Source organism: Colletes latitarsis, chromosome 8 (assembly GCF_051014445.1).
Source record: "Colletes latitarsis isolate SP2378_abdomen chromosome 8, iyColLati1, whole genome shotgun sequence".
Classification (NCBI taxonomy): domain Eukaryota; kingdom Metazoa; phylum Arthropoda; class Insecta; order Hymenoptera; family Colletidae; genus Colletes; species Colletes latitarsis.
The window spans coordinates 27,422,237-27,436,825 of record NC_135141.1 but is presented as its reverse complement, the minus strand read 5'-3'; the positions used below and the strand labels follow the sequence as shown (position 1 = coordinate 27,436,825).

Sequence of the window (14,589 nt, the reverse complement as noted above, 5' to 3'; positions counted from 1 at the left end):
CTTTACATTTGTTTTTCTCGCGTTAGTAGGGAAATAACGTAATAAGAATACGTTATATTTGCTACGGAAAGCGATCTACACATTTATACAATTTGGCGCGCTTTCTTGCAAACCAATTACAATAGTGTTAGTAGATCGCGAATTCGCGCCAATTTCCACCAATCGTAGTGCAGTACACATTCTCACAATCGAACTGACGCGACCATTTCTAATTTCGTGTTTCCGTCGAGTTTAAAATGTGTCTCGGTATTCGTTTTTGTTGATTATTTAAGTTTGTCGAAACAAACAGTTATAGAAAACAATGTAAATCTAGTGTGTGAATATTGTTTGACGAGGATTAACTATTTTGGAGTTCATTTTCCATTTCCTGGGATTCCATTCGTTCTTCTTCAAATCTCGGAGACCTGGCGATGTGCACGGCGAAGAACTTTGAAATGTAAGAATAAATATAATACTATAATATAAAATTTTTATAATGCATAAGAATCTGTGGAATTAAGAATATTTGTATGAAACATTAGAATATGTGAGCACTTCTACACTGGTGTATGCTTGATGTATTTCAATAAATTCATTCCTAGTAATAACTCCTTGCCTTCTTTCCTTGTACGTAATTCTAAATAATAAAGTAAGGAAAGAGTCTTCAGTATTACATTTTTAAATGTTGTTCGATCGTTTCTCCGTTAAAATATAAAAGCTTAGAGGGTCTTAGAACAAAAAATCGATTTCTCCGTTAAAATATAAAAGCTTAGAGGGTCTTAGAACAAAAAATCGATATTAGGGGGTCACTAAATATGTCTTGGAAAATTTTAATTATTTGCTGGAGTAATTAAAACATTAAAAATATTTATACTTTTCATTCTCACCGCTAATTACGCAACAATCTTATTCCATTCTAAATCGATAACGTTGGTATGATACCAAAATGGGGCTCTGAGTCTAACAAAGTCACCAAAGTATGAGCCCACACAAGACGCGAATTTGCTACTAAAATTGTTAAATAAGCAACTAGTATATATTGTTGCATTTATGTGTTACATAACTAAATAAATAAAGCAGAAAGTATAGATCACTTTGTTTGCAATGCATTACCATGTGGCCATTTGCAAGTAATGCAAAGGTTAGGTATCATTGATTCTATTGTCGATATCATTTTAAACTTGTTTAAAGGTATGTGAAACATTGATATCGAGAGCAATTAAAAAATAATAATTTTGGTGCATTTATTAACTCGTAAAAGTATTTAAAAACATGAATCAAGAATCGGTAAAAGGTTGCACATTATATATATGGTGGTTGTTCAAATTATTTGGCTTTCCAATAACTATTCCATGGTTGATATATCATTTATTCGATATCATGCAACAAAAACGAAAAAAAGCCATGCTCAGTGGAAAGGTAAACAACACTGGTTTAATTTTCCAAAACTGATATTGCATTTTTTTTAATTAAAAATGCAATGATTTCTATATTAAATGTAAATTTTAGGTTGTAATTATAACTGGGGCTAGTTCTGGATTAGGAGAAGCTTTAGCTCATGTTTTTTACGATTGTGGTTGTAAAATTATTTTAATTTCTAGAAGAAAGGAAGAATTGGAAAGAGTAAAAAGTTCTTTGATGAATACACATCACGTATGTTTGAATTCATTAAGGAATATATTATTTACTTTTGTTGTTTAGAAAGGATGTATTCCACAATTCAATTTTTTTAGACGATACCTACTCATCCTCCAATAGTTTTACCATTGGATATAACTGATATTAATTCTCTGCAATCTGAAATGGGAAAAATAATTGAGATTCATGGGAAAGTTGATATTTTAATAAATAATGCTGGTATTTCTTATAGAGGGGAAGTTATTAATACTAATGTAGATGTGGATATAAAAGTTATGCTTACAAATTATTTTGCACAAATAGCATTAGCAAAAGGTAAATAATGGAAAAAGTTTAATGAAAAATATTGAATAGTTATTTAAAAATTTGTAATTTTGTAGCTGTTCTTCCATTTATGGTGAAACAACAATCTGGTCACATAGTGTGTATAAGTAGTATACAAGGAAAAATTTCTATTCCATACAGGTTGATATAATTTGCATTTACTATTGTAATGTTACATAGATATATAAGATTTTTATATAAAAAAATTTGTATAAAAATTTAATAATTATGATAACAGAACTGCATATGCTGCATCTAAACATGCATTACAAGCATGGTGTGATGGATGTAGAGCAGAACTAGCAAATCAAAATATAAAAGTTAGTGTTATAAGTCCTGGTTATGTACAAACTGCTCTTTCTCTTAATGCATTAACAGGAAGTGGGCAAGTTTATGGAGGTCAGTAAATTAGGAAATGTAGTTTTAATATAGCATAATTATTTACACAAATCGCATTTTATTGCAGTCATGGACAAAACAACACAAGAGGGTTACTCTCCAGAATATGTAGCAAATTGTACTTTAAAAGCAATATTAAAAGAGAAAAAAGATGTATTAGTATCTCCAATAACACCAAAACTTGCAATATATTTACGAACTTTATGGCCATCTCTTTATTTCTGGATAATGCGGAAGCGAGCAGAAAAGTTAGAAAAAGACGCGTAATTTTGTGTAAATTATTGCGAAGTAGTGTCTTTATAGATTACTATTGTACTATATTTTACGATTGCATTATTAGTACAAAACAATTTATATTTTTATTTTTGTATTAATAACATTTTCTTTATATTACATATATTGTATAAACATTAAAATATGAATGATAAATTATGTAACTATATCAGCAGTAAGTGTAGAATACAAAATTTCTTAACATAAATATTAAAAGGTGAATATTATTGGCGAATGAAAGAATCAAAATTATATCCAAACTATATTTTATTATGCCACTGAATAGTGGAATATGTTTACATTATATACAATTTAATACTACAAACATTTGAATGGAATTGAGATTGAAGCACTGTCAAACACATGTGTCATCCATTACTTGAAACGCGAAATATATTATAGCTTAATAATAGTGACTGCTAGTAATTACTGAAATTTAGTTTTGTAAATATAATAAAAAATTCCAAAAGGATAAAAATATATAATTAAATGCGCCTAGATCAATTTCAAGCGAGTACAAAATAAATGCTTCAGAATGTTAAATAATGAAATCTTCTCAAGTTATAAATGACACAACAATGAACCTACCTAACATGCAGTTTATCAGAAATACGGTTTTACTTATTAATGTTTTATTATGTATCAATTCGTATATTAAAACTATACTGTTATATTATGACAAATATTTGGCTAGTAATTCAGACATTTACACTGTCGCACGAAATGTACATTAACTGGTATGAACTTTGTTGTCATGGCAGGATTATTAACACTTATTTATGTTTTTCCTATTTAGTAGTAGTATTTCAAATTTTTATATAATATTTTCAACTATTAGAACACAAATTAATTGACATTAACTTTAGTAAAAGTATATGTATTACACTCACATACTTTCTCACGCGACTATAATAAAGTATGTGCCTGTAATATGTATGAAATGATAGATAACATATAATAATAATAATAATATAAATTAATTAAATTTCGAATTCATTATTAAACGCATATAGTGTAAGAAAACGATGAACTTTTAATTTCATTTCAAATATTCTGTAGTTGCTGATTTTATCTATATTTATTTTCTTAACATCAGAATTAAATAAATGAACATTATAAAACACAATTTCTTAAATAAACTTTTATATTTTTCTATATCTTAAAAAAGTGTATACAGTACTTAATGTCTTTAAAGTAGTAGAGTTTTTATTTGTGAAAAGTGGCAACTTTTGTGCTATGGCTGTTATATAGCTACACATTAATTGTAAAAGATGTTACTTACTTTTTATAGTTCGTTCGAGATTGTCAAAACAAAAGTTTGAAATGCATTATATGTGATGTTATTCATTAAGTAGTTTTATAATGTATATACAAATACATGCAAGATTTTATTCGTACATTATTAGACTGAAAATTCTTTTAAAAAGTTTTTTCATACTAAATTACATAATGTTTATTATTATACTTGCTTGCAGGAATGTTTGTGACATTTTTCTTTGATATTCCATGTATTTGTGTATTGCATAATAAGAGTCTTATATAATCGATAGAAGTTCTGTGTATTCCGTTAATTAACATGTTTACCAAACAGCAAGATTAAAGGAATATACTTTTCAAAATAATTCAGATAGATATTACTTTTCTTAATGTGGGCTATACCTTTGGGTGAGAAAATCTAGGCAACATTTCCTTCAGTATATCATATGCAATGTATTCTATCTACTTTATTTACAATCTAAAAATATATAATTCTAAATCCAACTTTCCAGGTGTATGGTTGTAATGTATAACTCTAAGAACACTTATATCAGTAGTTGTTTCACTGAAGTAATTACGTGAATACGATTGCGTCTTTCATCGCATTAAAATTAACCATGACAATAGAATCAACAAGATGTAGATTATAGAGTAACAATGCAGAGCTTCGTGAAATATCAGATTTTATATTGAAAACGTTCTTAGAATAGGTTACTTTTAATCTGTCTTGTTAGATATTCCCCTCTCTATTGTAAAATCAGCATTCACCTGTGAGGTAGTGTTAAAACATAAAAAAAAATATAAACATAAATGAAAATAGATCCTTCGTGTGGCTCAACAATTCCCAATAATATATGTGAAAACATATCTGCAATTCTTTTTAATTCACAGATTTCTATGCTAGGCCTTATTACGATCATATATAATATATCGTATGGCCTACCTTACTGCTTTTTACAAGTTAGTTTCTTTCTTTCCAAAGATTAGTTGTTTCATTTAAATGCTTGGTAAACTCTCCAAGCACTAATGCTGACTGCTATAAATGTAATAGTCGTGTGAAGAATCCTTCTTCTCGTGTCATCTTTTCTTACAAGGAAGGTCGGAGATGATGGGCCTAAGACAGCTAACAACTCTACATGCGGTAGCTTACTTGTGTCAGTTTCAACTTGGTATTGGCAACAGGGATCAAACTGCCATGAAACAGTATAAAGTCCACAGGATATTACAGATATAAAACCTAGTGGACCACAGATATAAGGCCGATCACCCCAAATCAGACCTAAAAAATATGTAAGAACACACATTAAATAAATAATAATGCTTAGAGATATGGAACATAAAATATAATCTCTATAAACCTGTAGTTATGGTTGCAAGACCAGACAGTGCTGCAGTCTTGTGAAGGCAGTTTCCTACTGCTATCCATCTGGAGGTCTCATCACCTAATTTAGATGGCTCGATAACGATTAAGCTACATTCAGATTCTAAGGCTCTTTCTAACTCATATTCGAATGTTTCATGTGCATTTTCATTATCATATACCTCCCTAATAATGGCGACATTCGAGGAATCATCCCTGTAAGAAATTAACGTTTTTCGAAATAATTAGTTTATTTAAATTATATGATTTATAGTTGTAATAAATATAAATATCATTGGTTTCTTTTTAATACCTTCAATACAATCATTTAGATATATTCAAATTATATTTAATATAAATTTACAATATATTTATATCGATTGTTTCGGTAATTTGAACCAATCTCTATGAACTTTATCATTCATTAATTCTTTTGTGTGTTATGTAAGATGTTGATTGGAACTAATCAGCGTCAGATTTGTTTGAATACAAATACTTTTGCAGCAGAGGTAACGGTATTATTCGCGTCGTTGTATATTTAGATAAATAGAGTTTTATTGAATTGTAGCAAAATCCGGTAGATAATTAATATGTGTTTTAACATTGAAAATTTGTTGGAAAATTGACAGATGAAGTGAAAAATACACAAAAATAATGAATAGAAGGTTTAAAAATATTTTATCGCCGGCACAAAATTATTTTCGATCCCGCCTTTACGTGGAAATTCACGGTTTAGCAAAATTTTCATGGACATCTAGTAGATTATGAAAGATTAATTTCTCGAATGCGAGGGAATAGATGTGAGGTTATTTTATTTCAAAGTAAATATTATACCATCGTAATGAATTGCGTTGCCTACATTGGCGCTAGTTAGAGGTATTAGATTTCGTATATAAGCCGAAAATAATTTGGCCTACGAACCTGTCACCAGCTTCATCTACCATCTTTACAGTCAGTCTTCCAAACACTGGAACGTTGATCTGGATGAACCGGAAGAGAAATCTTGAACATCGAACCGGATGCAAAAATCAGCTGATTTCATTCAAGCCTTCGTTTGACTCAAGTCGTACTTCATATTCCGGAGCTTGTTCGAACGTGTTCCTTTGCAAAAACGCGCAATCTTTTTCTACAATTTTCTACAGAATTTAACTGGAATTGGAAGCGAACGTGCGGTTAAATTATTTATCGTAAAGGTATATGTAATTCTTAAATCTGTTTATACTTTTATATTTACATATTTTCTAGGATAAGTAACATTAAGATGTGCTTTTTCCTATCGAGGATACCTTCTCAGAATTTTTGATATCCAAGATGGCTCAATTTTAATTCTAGCACTTTAGCAGAATAAAAATATTTATTTCATTTGTCGTTTCATGTTTAAGGTTCTCTGACAGTTTCCATGGTACAGAATCTAAACATAAGTTATCGGCATTTGCATTTGTTTCCCTTTTTACAAAAGGCGTCTATAATACTCATACACTATTTTTGGTAATCAACCTTTCCTAATTTTCGAAAAATTGTGCTAATCACGATTATAACTATAACAAATTGAACGTATTAAGGTATAACATTTCATATTGCCTTTATTACTAATTCTTTGTCTGCTACTCTCATTTGTTTCAAATAGTTTCACCGAATATCTCTTGTTTATGTTAATAATCGGCTAGACTAAAACTATTTGGCAGTTTAATGCGTACGATTCGTTAAAAAGTATTTTGAAAAAGATCAACGATACATATCATATTTATTATTTTTAGGAGGGTTGGGAGAGGAAAGTTGTCTCGCATTCGAGGTGATTTAGAAAAAATTGACGATAGTTCGCACGAACGAAATAGTACGAAAAGGAAGACAAAAGAGAAACGAGAAATCGTTGGTTGAAATTCCTACGCCGGCGCTGTGTTCCGTAGACAGAGGGAGGGACTAGTTTCGCGGCGGCGTAGTAACGGGCCTTGGTATGCGCGCTGCGGTCGATCGAGCGAGAGTGAGCGCTGCGGACGGCACAGAGGCCGAGTTAAACGGGCCAGATCGCAGATGGACGTCCGCGGGAGCGTTCTGTCATGGAGAGCGCGACGCGACGTGTCGTAAGTGTGCTCGAGTGTCGTCGTCGTCGTCGTGGTCGTTGTCGTAGTCGTCGCGTGTGCAGCGTTTCGGGTCGCGTCGCGGGATTATCGCAGTGACAGTCGACAGAGACAGGCGTGCGCGAGGATCGTGGTGCTCGTGGTGCTACTATCGATACATCGTGAACTGTGGCAGCCGAATAATTACATAGCAGCCACGTCCCTCTGGATCCGAGGCGGGTTCTCGAGAAACGGGATCCGTGATCTTCCATCGATCGAGCAACAGCACGCACGTGTGTTCGACGCTCGGTTCGTCAAACTAATCGACAGATCGGTGAACGGTGCTGTGACACGTTAACTACGGTGGGCGCGAGTGTGTCTTTAAATAGCTTGCTGTGATTCGGTGTGCCGCGTACGATCCACGTGCTTTTTCGGAACGGGCCACGGAGAAAAAAAGATTGTCAACAAGAAGCACGGACCGGTGGTGCAGGCGAGCGGAGGGAAACGAGGACAGAGAACAGTCACCTGCTGTCGGATTCGGGACGAGCCTTTTCGCGAACGAATCGAGTCGATGTCGACAACGGTACGCGCGTGTTTCCTGTCCGCGTGCACATAAACGCATCGTAAACACGAGCGACTCGCTCTCGCGTATTCATTACGAAATTCCGACCGGTCGTCGTCGTACGTTCTTCCTACCGCGTATGTAAACAAAAGGGGTGTCGGAACGCCGGGTGGAAGGTGTCTCGCGATACTTTCGATAAATTGGAACGATCCTTTCGCTCGCGGTAGCTGAACCTCGATAGTCACGGTATACGCGGGGGGGAACGATTACTCGGGGCAGCGTGGTCCTCGCTCGGGACGGGAATACGAAATCCTGTTAACTCGATCCGTTAACGTAACGGGCACGAAGACTGGCCGGCGGAGTCGTCGGCGTCGCGTACGAACGGTACGAAATCGCGCGTAAATAAAAGTTGTTGTTCCCGGGTGGAACGAAGGGTACCCGGTCGCGCGAACAAAACAGCGGAAGAAGAGGAATCGGACACGCGGAGCGGGTTGCCGTGGTTCGTAACGGAGGTCGAAGGGTGGGGGACGGGAGGCGTACGATGCTGTCCGGTCGTCGCGGTTAATTCGCACGTGTCGCGATGTCGGGCGGCACGGCGGGCGTCCGTGGCACCGGCGCCGAGTGCAGGAAGTTCGCGCCGAACATATTCAACAAGAGCAAGTGCAGCAGCTGCTTCAAGCAGAAGGAGGAGCACAGCGCGGAGGCTCTGGAATGCAACAGGGTGAGTTTTGCTTGATGGACTCTATCCGTCTCCTTCTTTCTTTCGCGGTGTGCGTGCATGCGTCTCTCTTTCTCTCTCTTTTTCTCTCTCGCGCCCTCTGGACGGATCGCGCCGTAGCTCTTTCTCCCTTGTACTCGCGCGCGTATCTGTTCTACCGTCTCTCTCGCGCTCGCGTCGTGCGTACCCGGTCCATCGCGACCAGGCATTTTCTCTTTCTTGCTCGCCCTCGAATTCCTTGCCGCGTCCGTGATCGGGACCGGGTTGAGAAGGACGAAGGTCCTGTCGGGAGGGACGTCGAGGTTATGTAAGACGAGCGTGTACCGGTGAACGCGATTAGTATACGCCGGCGGAATGAATGGTTTCGAGTCGTCTTGCGATTCTGTGTTGTCTTTCTGTCTTTTTTTCCCTCGATCTGTATTACGTTGATACGGTTCTGTATCGCCATGGATCTTTTGCATAACGGTACACGCGATGATAGATCGCTGAATTAAAGGAAAGATATCGCGGGATTAACTGTTTATGACGTAAGCGAGCTCGACCATACCGACGCGTGCGAACGACGTTACCTGCAGATTTTTCTTTATCTTCTTTGACCGACGTACTTTTCGACGTGTAAACAAAGCAATGCACGGAGGGGTCTGGTTTTAATCGCAGAGTATCATATATCATTCTCTGACGCGTTAATTATTATTCGTATATCGTTTACGATCGTAGTTTCTGTTTTAAAATATGTCAGAGTGCTAAATCATGGTTTTTATTTGTATCCGTTTAGCGATTATAGAAAAAAAACCCCTGGGCGAACTCGCATAGAATTTTATTATTTAAGTCGAGTTAATATTTTTTTTTCTGGCTCGGACCCTCCGTTCGGAGTTGAATTGTAATTACTTGGTGATGTATAAATAAACACACGAGGAGTAGCGCCACCACGACCGGGGACGTAAATACCAGGCGCAGCATAAGTTAGAGGATGTTGAAAAAAAGAAAAAGTAACGAGGAACTTTTATCGTGCTGTGTTTTTTCTTCCCCCGTGGTTTTTATTTACAACGGAGCCCCGGAGAGCCGGTCGATGAGCAAAATTGCCTCGTAAAAGGCGAGGGGGGGCGTGTGGGTGGGGAGGGAGGTGGGTGCAAAATAAAAGCGTTAAAAATCAATTCACGCTGCGGAGCGTACGGTACTGCCGAATAGCAGTCCGGGAATGTATACGTATATGTTAATATCGTGGAACGGTTCTCCGTTTAAAGTCCATCCGATAAGACGATATTGTCTTCTCGTTTCGTTCGTCTCGATCCTCTCGTTTTCCCCGATACCTCCACGATTGTCGTTCCCTATCTCGTCTATCGCGATACCTTTTCGAGGGTTAACAAATCGGTTAAAAAGGCTGTTGGAATCAATACGGACGCGCAACAAACGAACCAAAGGATGTTCCGTATTGGAATTGTAGGATTACGACTATTTATTGTAGGACCTATGATTTAAATTAAACAACAATATTTAATAGCAGAATTTCACTTTCATTAAATCTTAGAGATCTGTTTCTGAACCGTGCAGTTCACTCGCTGAATTATCTTTGTATAATAAACACCATGAGTTCGTAGAACCCATGGCCAAAACTAAAACGAAACACCAGACATATACAGTCGTCACTGGAGATGATTTTTGCAACATCGTGAGTTGGGAAATCCAACATTGCGTAAGCTCCGATCCCGTGCTTCCTTCTTCCCTTGAAATTGCATCTTCTCGCGTTACGCGTAGTCATAGTTGAGGCGTAGCGACCGACTCCTAGGAAAATGTTCTTTCAGACGACGAGGAACTTGTGGAATGGTGATTTTCGATCAGTTGTTCTTTAATATGTCTAATTATATTTGAAAAATGAGATCGAGGGCCGCGTTGTAGGCGTCCTGGCATAATTCACTCGTTCGTAGAACACGGTAGAAGGACGAACGCTTACGGTTCGTTTCGGATTTTTTCTTCCGGGGGCCAGGGCGAATTTCGTGCGCTCACAATGGGACACGTTCCCCGTCCTTTACGCCGTTGCAAATTTCGGAATGTCGGCAGCCTTGCGACCTGTTCTCGGTGCATTCCAGCCGTCTTCTCCCAGCACCCCTGCAACAGGCCCTTTCGAGAGTTGTTGGCTTGTCGGCTTTCGCCTGGATGCGGTATCTCTGTATCGGTTTATTCTCCTCCTCTCCCTCTCTGGCCCCATCTCCGGGGGCCTCGTACCTCTCTTTCCCTCTCTTTATCCCCCTCTTGCTCAGCTGTCCCCCATATAACCGCAAATAACGAATGCATACGCAATCCAACCTTTCTTTGCTCCTCGGTCGCACGGTTCTTCGTCTCGTGGCTCGTAATTTGACGAGGAGAGCCTCGAATCGGAGGAATTTGACCTTTTGCAATCTTTCTCGCGGCCCTCTCCCCGAGATCGTTCGCTACGCTCGGACTATGTATCGTTTCTCGCGGAAGTTGCGGCCGGTCGCGTCTGGATAGCCGCGAAACGCGTGTTCCGCGGCGATTTAAGCCCGATTCACGGCGCCTCTGTGCGCCGCGCGACCATCAACAGAAAATATTATAACAGAGGCGGTCGTAAAGCGGCTGGTGAGCTTTTTCGGTGGCTCGCAAACGATCTTTTTGTCAAATAAGCGATATTTTATTATAAAGGAAACAAACGCGCCGCTCTCGTCGGATTCCGACGGTTTTATTTTGGCGCGGCGTTCCCCCCCGAGCGTCATCAATTTCATTATTCCAACGGTCGACCGTTTGACCGACACGGGTAATCATCGAAACCGTGTCGAATAGTGTCACGCGGCGCGATAGCGTTTTTACACAAAACTAATAGCATTATTAGGGGATCGAGTTTAATTCGCGCGAAACGCTTGCGACGGAATCAGGCATTTTAATTCCTCGAACGCGAGTATCGACGATTGGACGTCTCGAACGATTCCCGAGCGTTATTTAAACGCCGCGAGCGTCGATCGCGGAGCGGAAACGCGGCCGCGATACGGACGCCTCGAGAGCCTATCTCGATTTCCTGCGCGAAACAGAACGGCGACTTAGAAAGTCCTCCCGGGGAACTTGAAATCATTAGGTAAACGTACCGGTTGGTTATTTAAGAATTGGACTATTCTGATGCAAACGTTGCCTTGTCGAGAATGGCGAATAAAAACAACGCTGGGTACTCTGCACGAAAGCGACAAAGATGCAATTAGGAGACGTGCAATTTTGTTATTCTTTCGTATCGAATTCAAGATTGTTCACCCTTATCCCTCCTCTTAAGTATCTCGCTGACGTCTGTACTTACCACTGCTTTCCCGTTTATCTCCACTACTGTATACTTGTTCCTTCGGAAATACTCCTACCTTTCTATTACTGTTTTTGCCCGAGTTTTTCCCTCCCGTCTCGCCTCGCATATACCTGGGAAAAATTTCAATGGGAGATTCTAGAGGCTAAAATAAGACGAAAATCAAGAATACCAATTTGTTGATGGAGGCTTCGTTAAAAAGTTATTAACAATTAAATTCAAAATTTTTCAAATCGTTCTAAAAAAATTATTTCCGATTGCAAGGATCGATTATAATCATTTTTGATGAATAGATATACCCCGGAAATCCTACCCAGTTTGGAGGAAATAATTCGAGAAGGTTTCAACAAAATTAAAAAATTTTAAATCGTTCTAAAAAAATTGTTTTTGATTGCAGGGACCAATTATAATAATTTTTGGTTAATAGACATACCCTCGAAATCCTAACCATTTTCGAGAAAAAAATTCCTTACCGAAAATCTAATCTGAGGTCAGAAATGCTTCCCTGAAATCTCATGCGAATTTTTAAAACATCATAACTTCTAAACGGATTGGACGATTTTAATGTTCAAAAAGCCAAACGCCACGTATTTTAGTGTAGAATATGTAGCAATTATAAAAATATTCGAAAAGTTGTTCCTTGACTCCGCAAAATAAGAAAAACCCCATAAAAATAGTCCAATTTTCAAACAGCCACAACTCCTATAATAGTGAATATATTTCAATGAAACTTTTTTCTGAAGTAGAGCTCATGGATATCTACAAACAAGTATTAAACAACTTTTCTGTAGGATGTCAAGCGAAAGTATTAAAAATCAAAAACGAATTTTTAAGGAAAATCGACAAGGGGGTAGGTGCCTAAATTTTTCGGCGAAATTGAAAAGTTTCAAATCGTTCTAAAAAAATTATTTTCGGTTGCGGGGGTCAAGTACAATCATTTTTGGTCATTACACATACCCTCAAAATCCTACCCAGTTTCGAGAAAAAAATTCAGTATTGGCGGAACTTTAAACGTTAATAACTTCTTAACGAAGCCACCATCAAGAAATTGGTATTCTTGATTTTCGTCTTATTTTGTATATTCCTCAATCAGCGACATTTTTGCTGGCAAATTATTGGGAGATAGTGGCCATTAAGGCGTGTCTCTCGGAGCAGTTGCAGATACACGCGATGCCGCGCGGAAATCTTCGTTTTAATTCAGTTTCCTTATCCCACAGCGGATAAAAACTCGTCGTGTTACGTTTCGATCGTTTCATATTCAATGTGTCGTGCATCGTGACTCCGCGGTTCCGTGATAAAACCGATTACGCTCCGGGCGACAATAGTTCTCGATGATGTTACGGATATCTTCGGTTGCAAGTATAATTACGCGACGTCGATTCCCTTTTATCTTATCGTGCGATCCAGAGCCACTGTGCGTAGCTTTTAAAGCACACGACACCTTCCGAATCCACCGAGTCGCTCAAGGTTAGCTTTTAATTGTCGTTGCGAAACGGTATTAGTCACCGTGGCTGAGAATAGGCGAAACGAAACAATTGTCGCGGCTGTTCCTTTCGAATAGCAATTTAAATACATTTTACGACTACTTTTCTGAAATATTTACATCTAACTCGTACACGTTCGCTGATATTCGTCTTGTTTTATATTATACATATAAAACGTGATGTTTTTTAATTTACTAAACAAACAAATTCACCTAAATTTTGTTTAAAGAGAGCAACTACTAGCTGAGGCACGAAAAAGCATTTTTAAAGTAGAATCATGTGGATAACTTAAACATTTCTTTATCAGAGTTTAGTTTCTATCATTTATTTTGGGCGATGAAGTATTCTTGTCATAAAATGTTGAACTATTGTTCAAGTTTATGTTCAGTGAATCGCAAAGAAACTCACGATATCGAATTTTTCTTATTTTAATGTCCTGAATCTCGACCTAGTTTCACAAGATCATATTCTTGTTACAACTTCTTAACAAAGCATTTGTGGATTTTTCGTTATATTAGATATTGGTCTTAGTTTTACTCGTAGAACACACTGCTGAAGTGCGAAACACCCTGCACAATTGGGAAGGAAGAATCGTCCTGTGAAGAAAGGGTTAAACTCGTATTTACTGATATTCGTTTCCTCGTTTCATAATTACAGTTCGTAAAATAGATACGTATAATTGGGGAGGAATCGTAGGAAGGGGTTAAAGATGGCGCGTGGATTCGTGGAAGAGGCGCTCAAGAGTGGATGGCGTAAGCGCGTTTAATTACGATTTTCGCGCGACTGGGGCCACCGAACCCGATTCGTGGTTTAATTCCCGGTAATCAATGGGTTCGAACGGACCGATCCGTTCCGGGTTCGCAAACGTGAGAAAGTGATCAAAAGTAGCCGTGCGCGCAAAGATCGAACGAGGGACGATCGATAAAAGCGAGCTGCGTATGTACGCGGTTCTGTTGCGTTGTTTCTGGCCGAGAAAGCGGAGGGGCCCGCGGGCCACGTTGCGCCCGACCGGCCATTATCGGTCCGCGGCTCCGTATTTTCAGTCCGATTACTTCTTCGTGAGCGCCTCGGTAAGTGGCCGCCGAGAAATAATTTCCTGTGGCCCGATCGAGGGGCTGGAACAGCCCCTGAAATTTTGATCCGGCAAAACGATCTACGCGATGCCTTACGGTACCCCCTTCTTTGCACGCCGCCCGTGCGTGCATAGATACCCACGACCATAAGTCATCGTACCATTCGA

The 14,589-nt window shown here is 38.3% G+C and overlaps 3 protein-coding genes across 9 annotated transcripts in view; 2 read left to right on the top strand and 1 right to left on the bottom strand.

Annotated features, from left to right (window-relative positions):
* Nucleotides 1-367: 367 nt before the first annotated feature.
* Pmi (Transmembrane protein Pmi) lies at nucleotides 368-6,237 on the bottom strand. Of its 3 annotated transcripts, none has more exons than XM_076771143.1 (4): nucleotides 6,152-6,237; nucleotides 5,229-5,446; nucleotides 4,814-5,149; nucleotides 368-427 (listed from the first exon to the last, which is right to left on the bottom strand). In XM_076771143.1, the coding sequence occupies exons 1-3, from the start codon at nucleotides 6,172-6,174 to the stop codon at nucleotides 4,863-4,865; spliced, it is 528 nt and encodes a 175-aa protein (XP_076627258.1). In that variant the 5' UTR covers nucleotides 6,175-6,237; the 3' UTR covers nucleotides 368-427; nucleotides 4,814-4,862. The 3 variants fall into 3 exon arrangements, with proteins under 3 accessions (XP_076627258.1, XP_076627257.1, XP_076627256.1); XM_076771142.1 differs by lacking the exon at nucleotides 368-427 and adding an exon at nucleotides 3,680-4,638; XM_076771141.1 differs by lacking the exon at nucleotides 368-427 and having other exon boundaries at nucleotides 3,683-5,149.
* On the top strand, nucleotides 939-3,555 carry LOC143344753 (dehydrogenase/reductase SDR family protein 7-like). Its single transcript, XM_076771137.1, has 6 exons — nucleotides 939-1,398; nucleotides 1,489-1,632; nucleotides 1,713-1,932; nucleotides 1,998-2,082; nucleotides 2,180-2,340; nucleotides 2,408-3,555. Exons 1-6 carry the CDS (start codon nucleotides 1,252-1,254, stop codon nucleotides 2,605-2,607), a joined length of 957 nt encoding a protein of 318 aa, XP_076627252.1. The 5' UTR covers nucleotides 939-1,251; the 3' UTR covers nucleotides 2,608-3,555.
* Nucleotides 6,238-7,262: 1,025 nt separating the features above from the next.
* The window catches only part of Osp (myosin phosphatase Rho interacting protein outspread), a 202,530-nt gene continuing 195,203 nt past the window's right edge, over nucleotides 7,263-14,589 (top strand). For all 5 annotated transcript variants that reach the window (XM_076771095.1, XM_076771094.1, XM_076771098.1 and 2 more), the window contains exon 1: nucleotides 7,263-8,570. In XM_076771095.1, coding sequence (XP_076627210.1) covers nucleotides 8,430-8,570 — 141 coding nt within the window. In that variant the 5' untranslated portion in view covers nucleotides 7,263-8,429. The remainder of the gene's footprint in view (nucleotides 8,571-14,589) is intronic.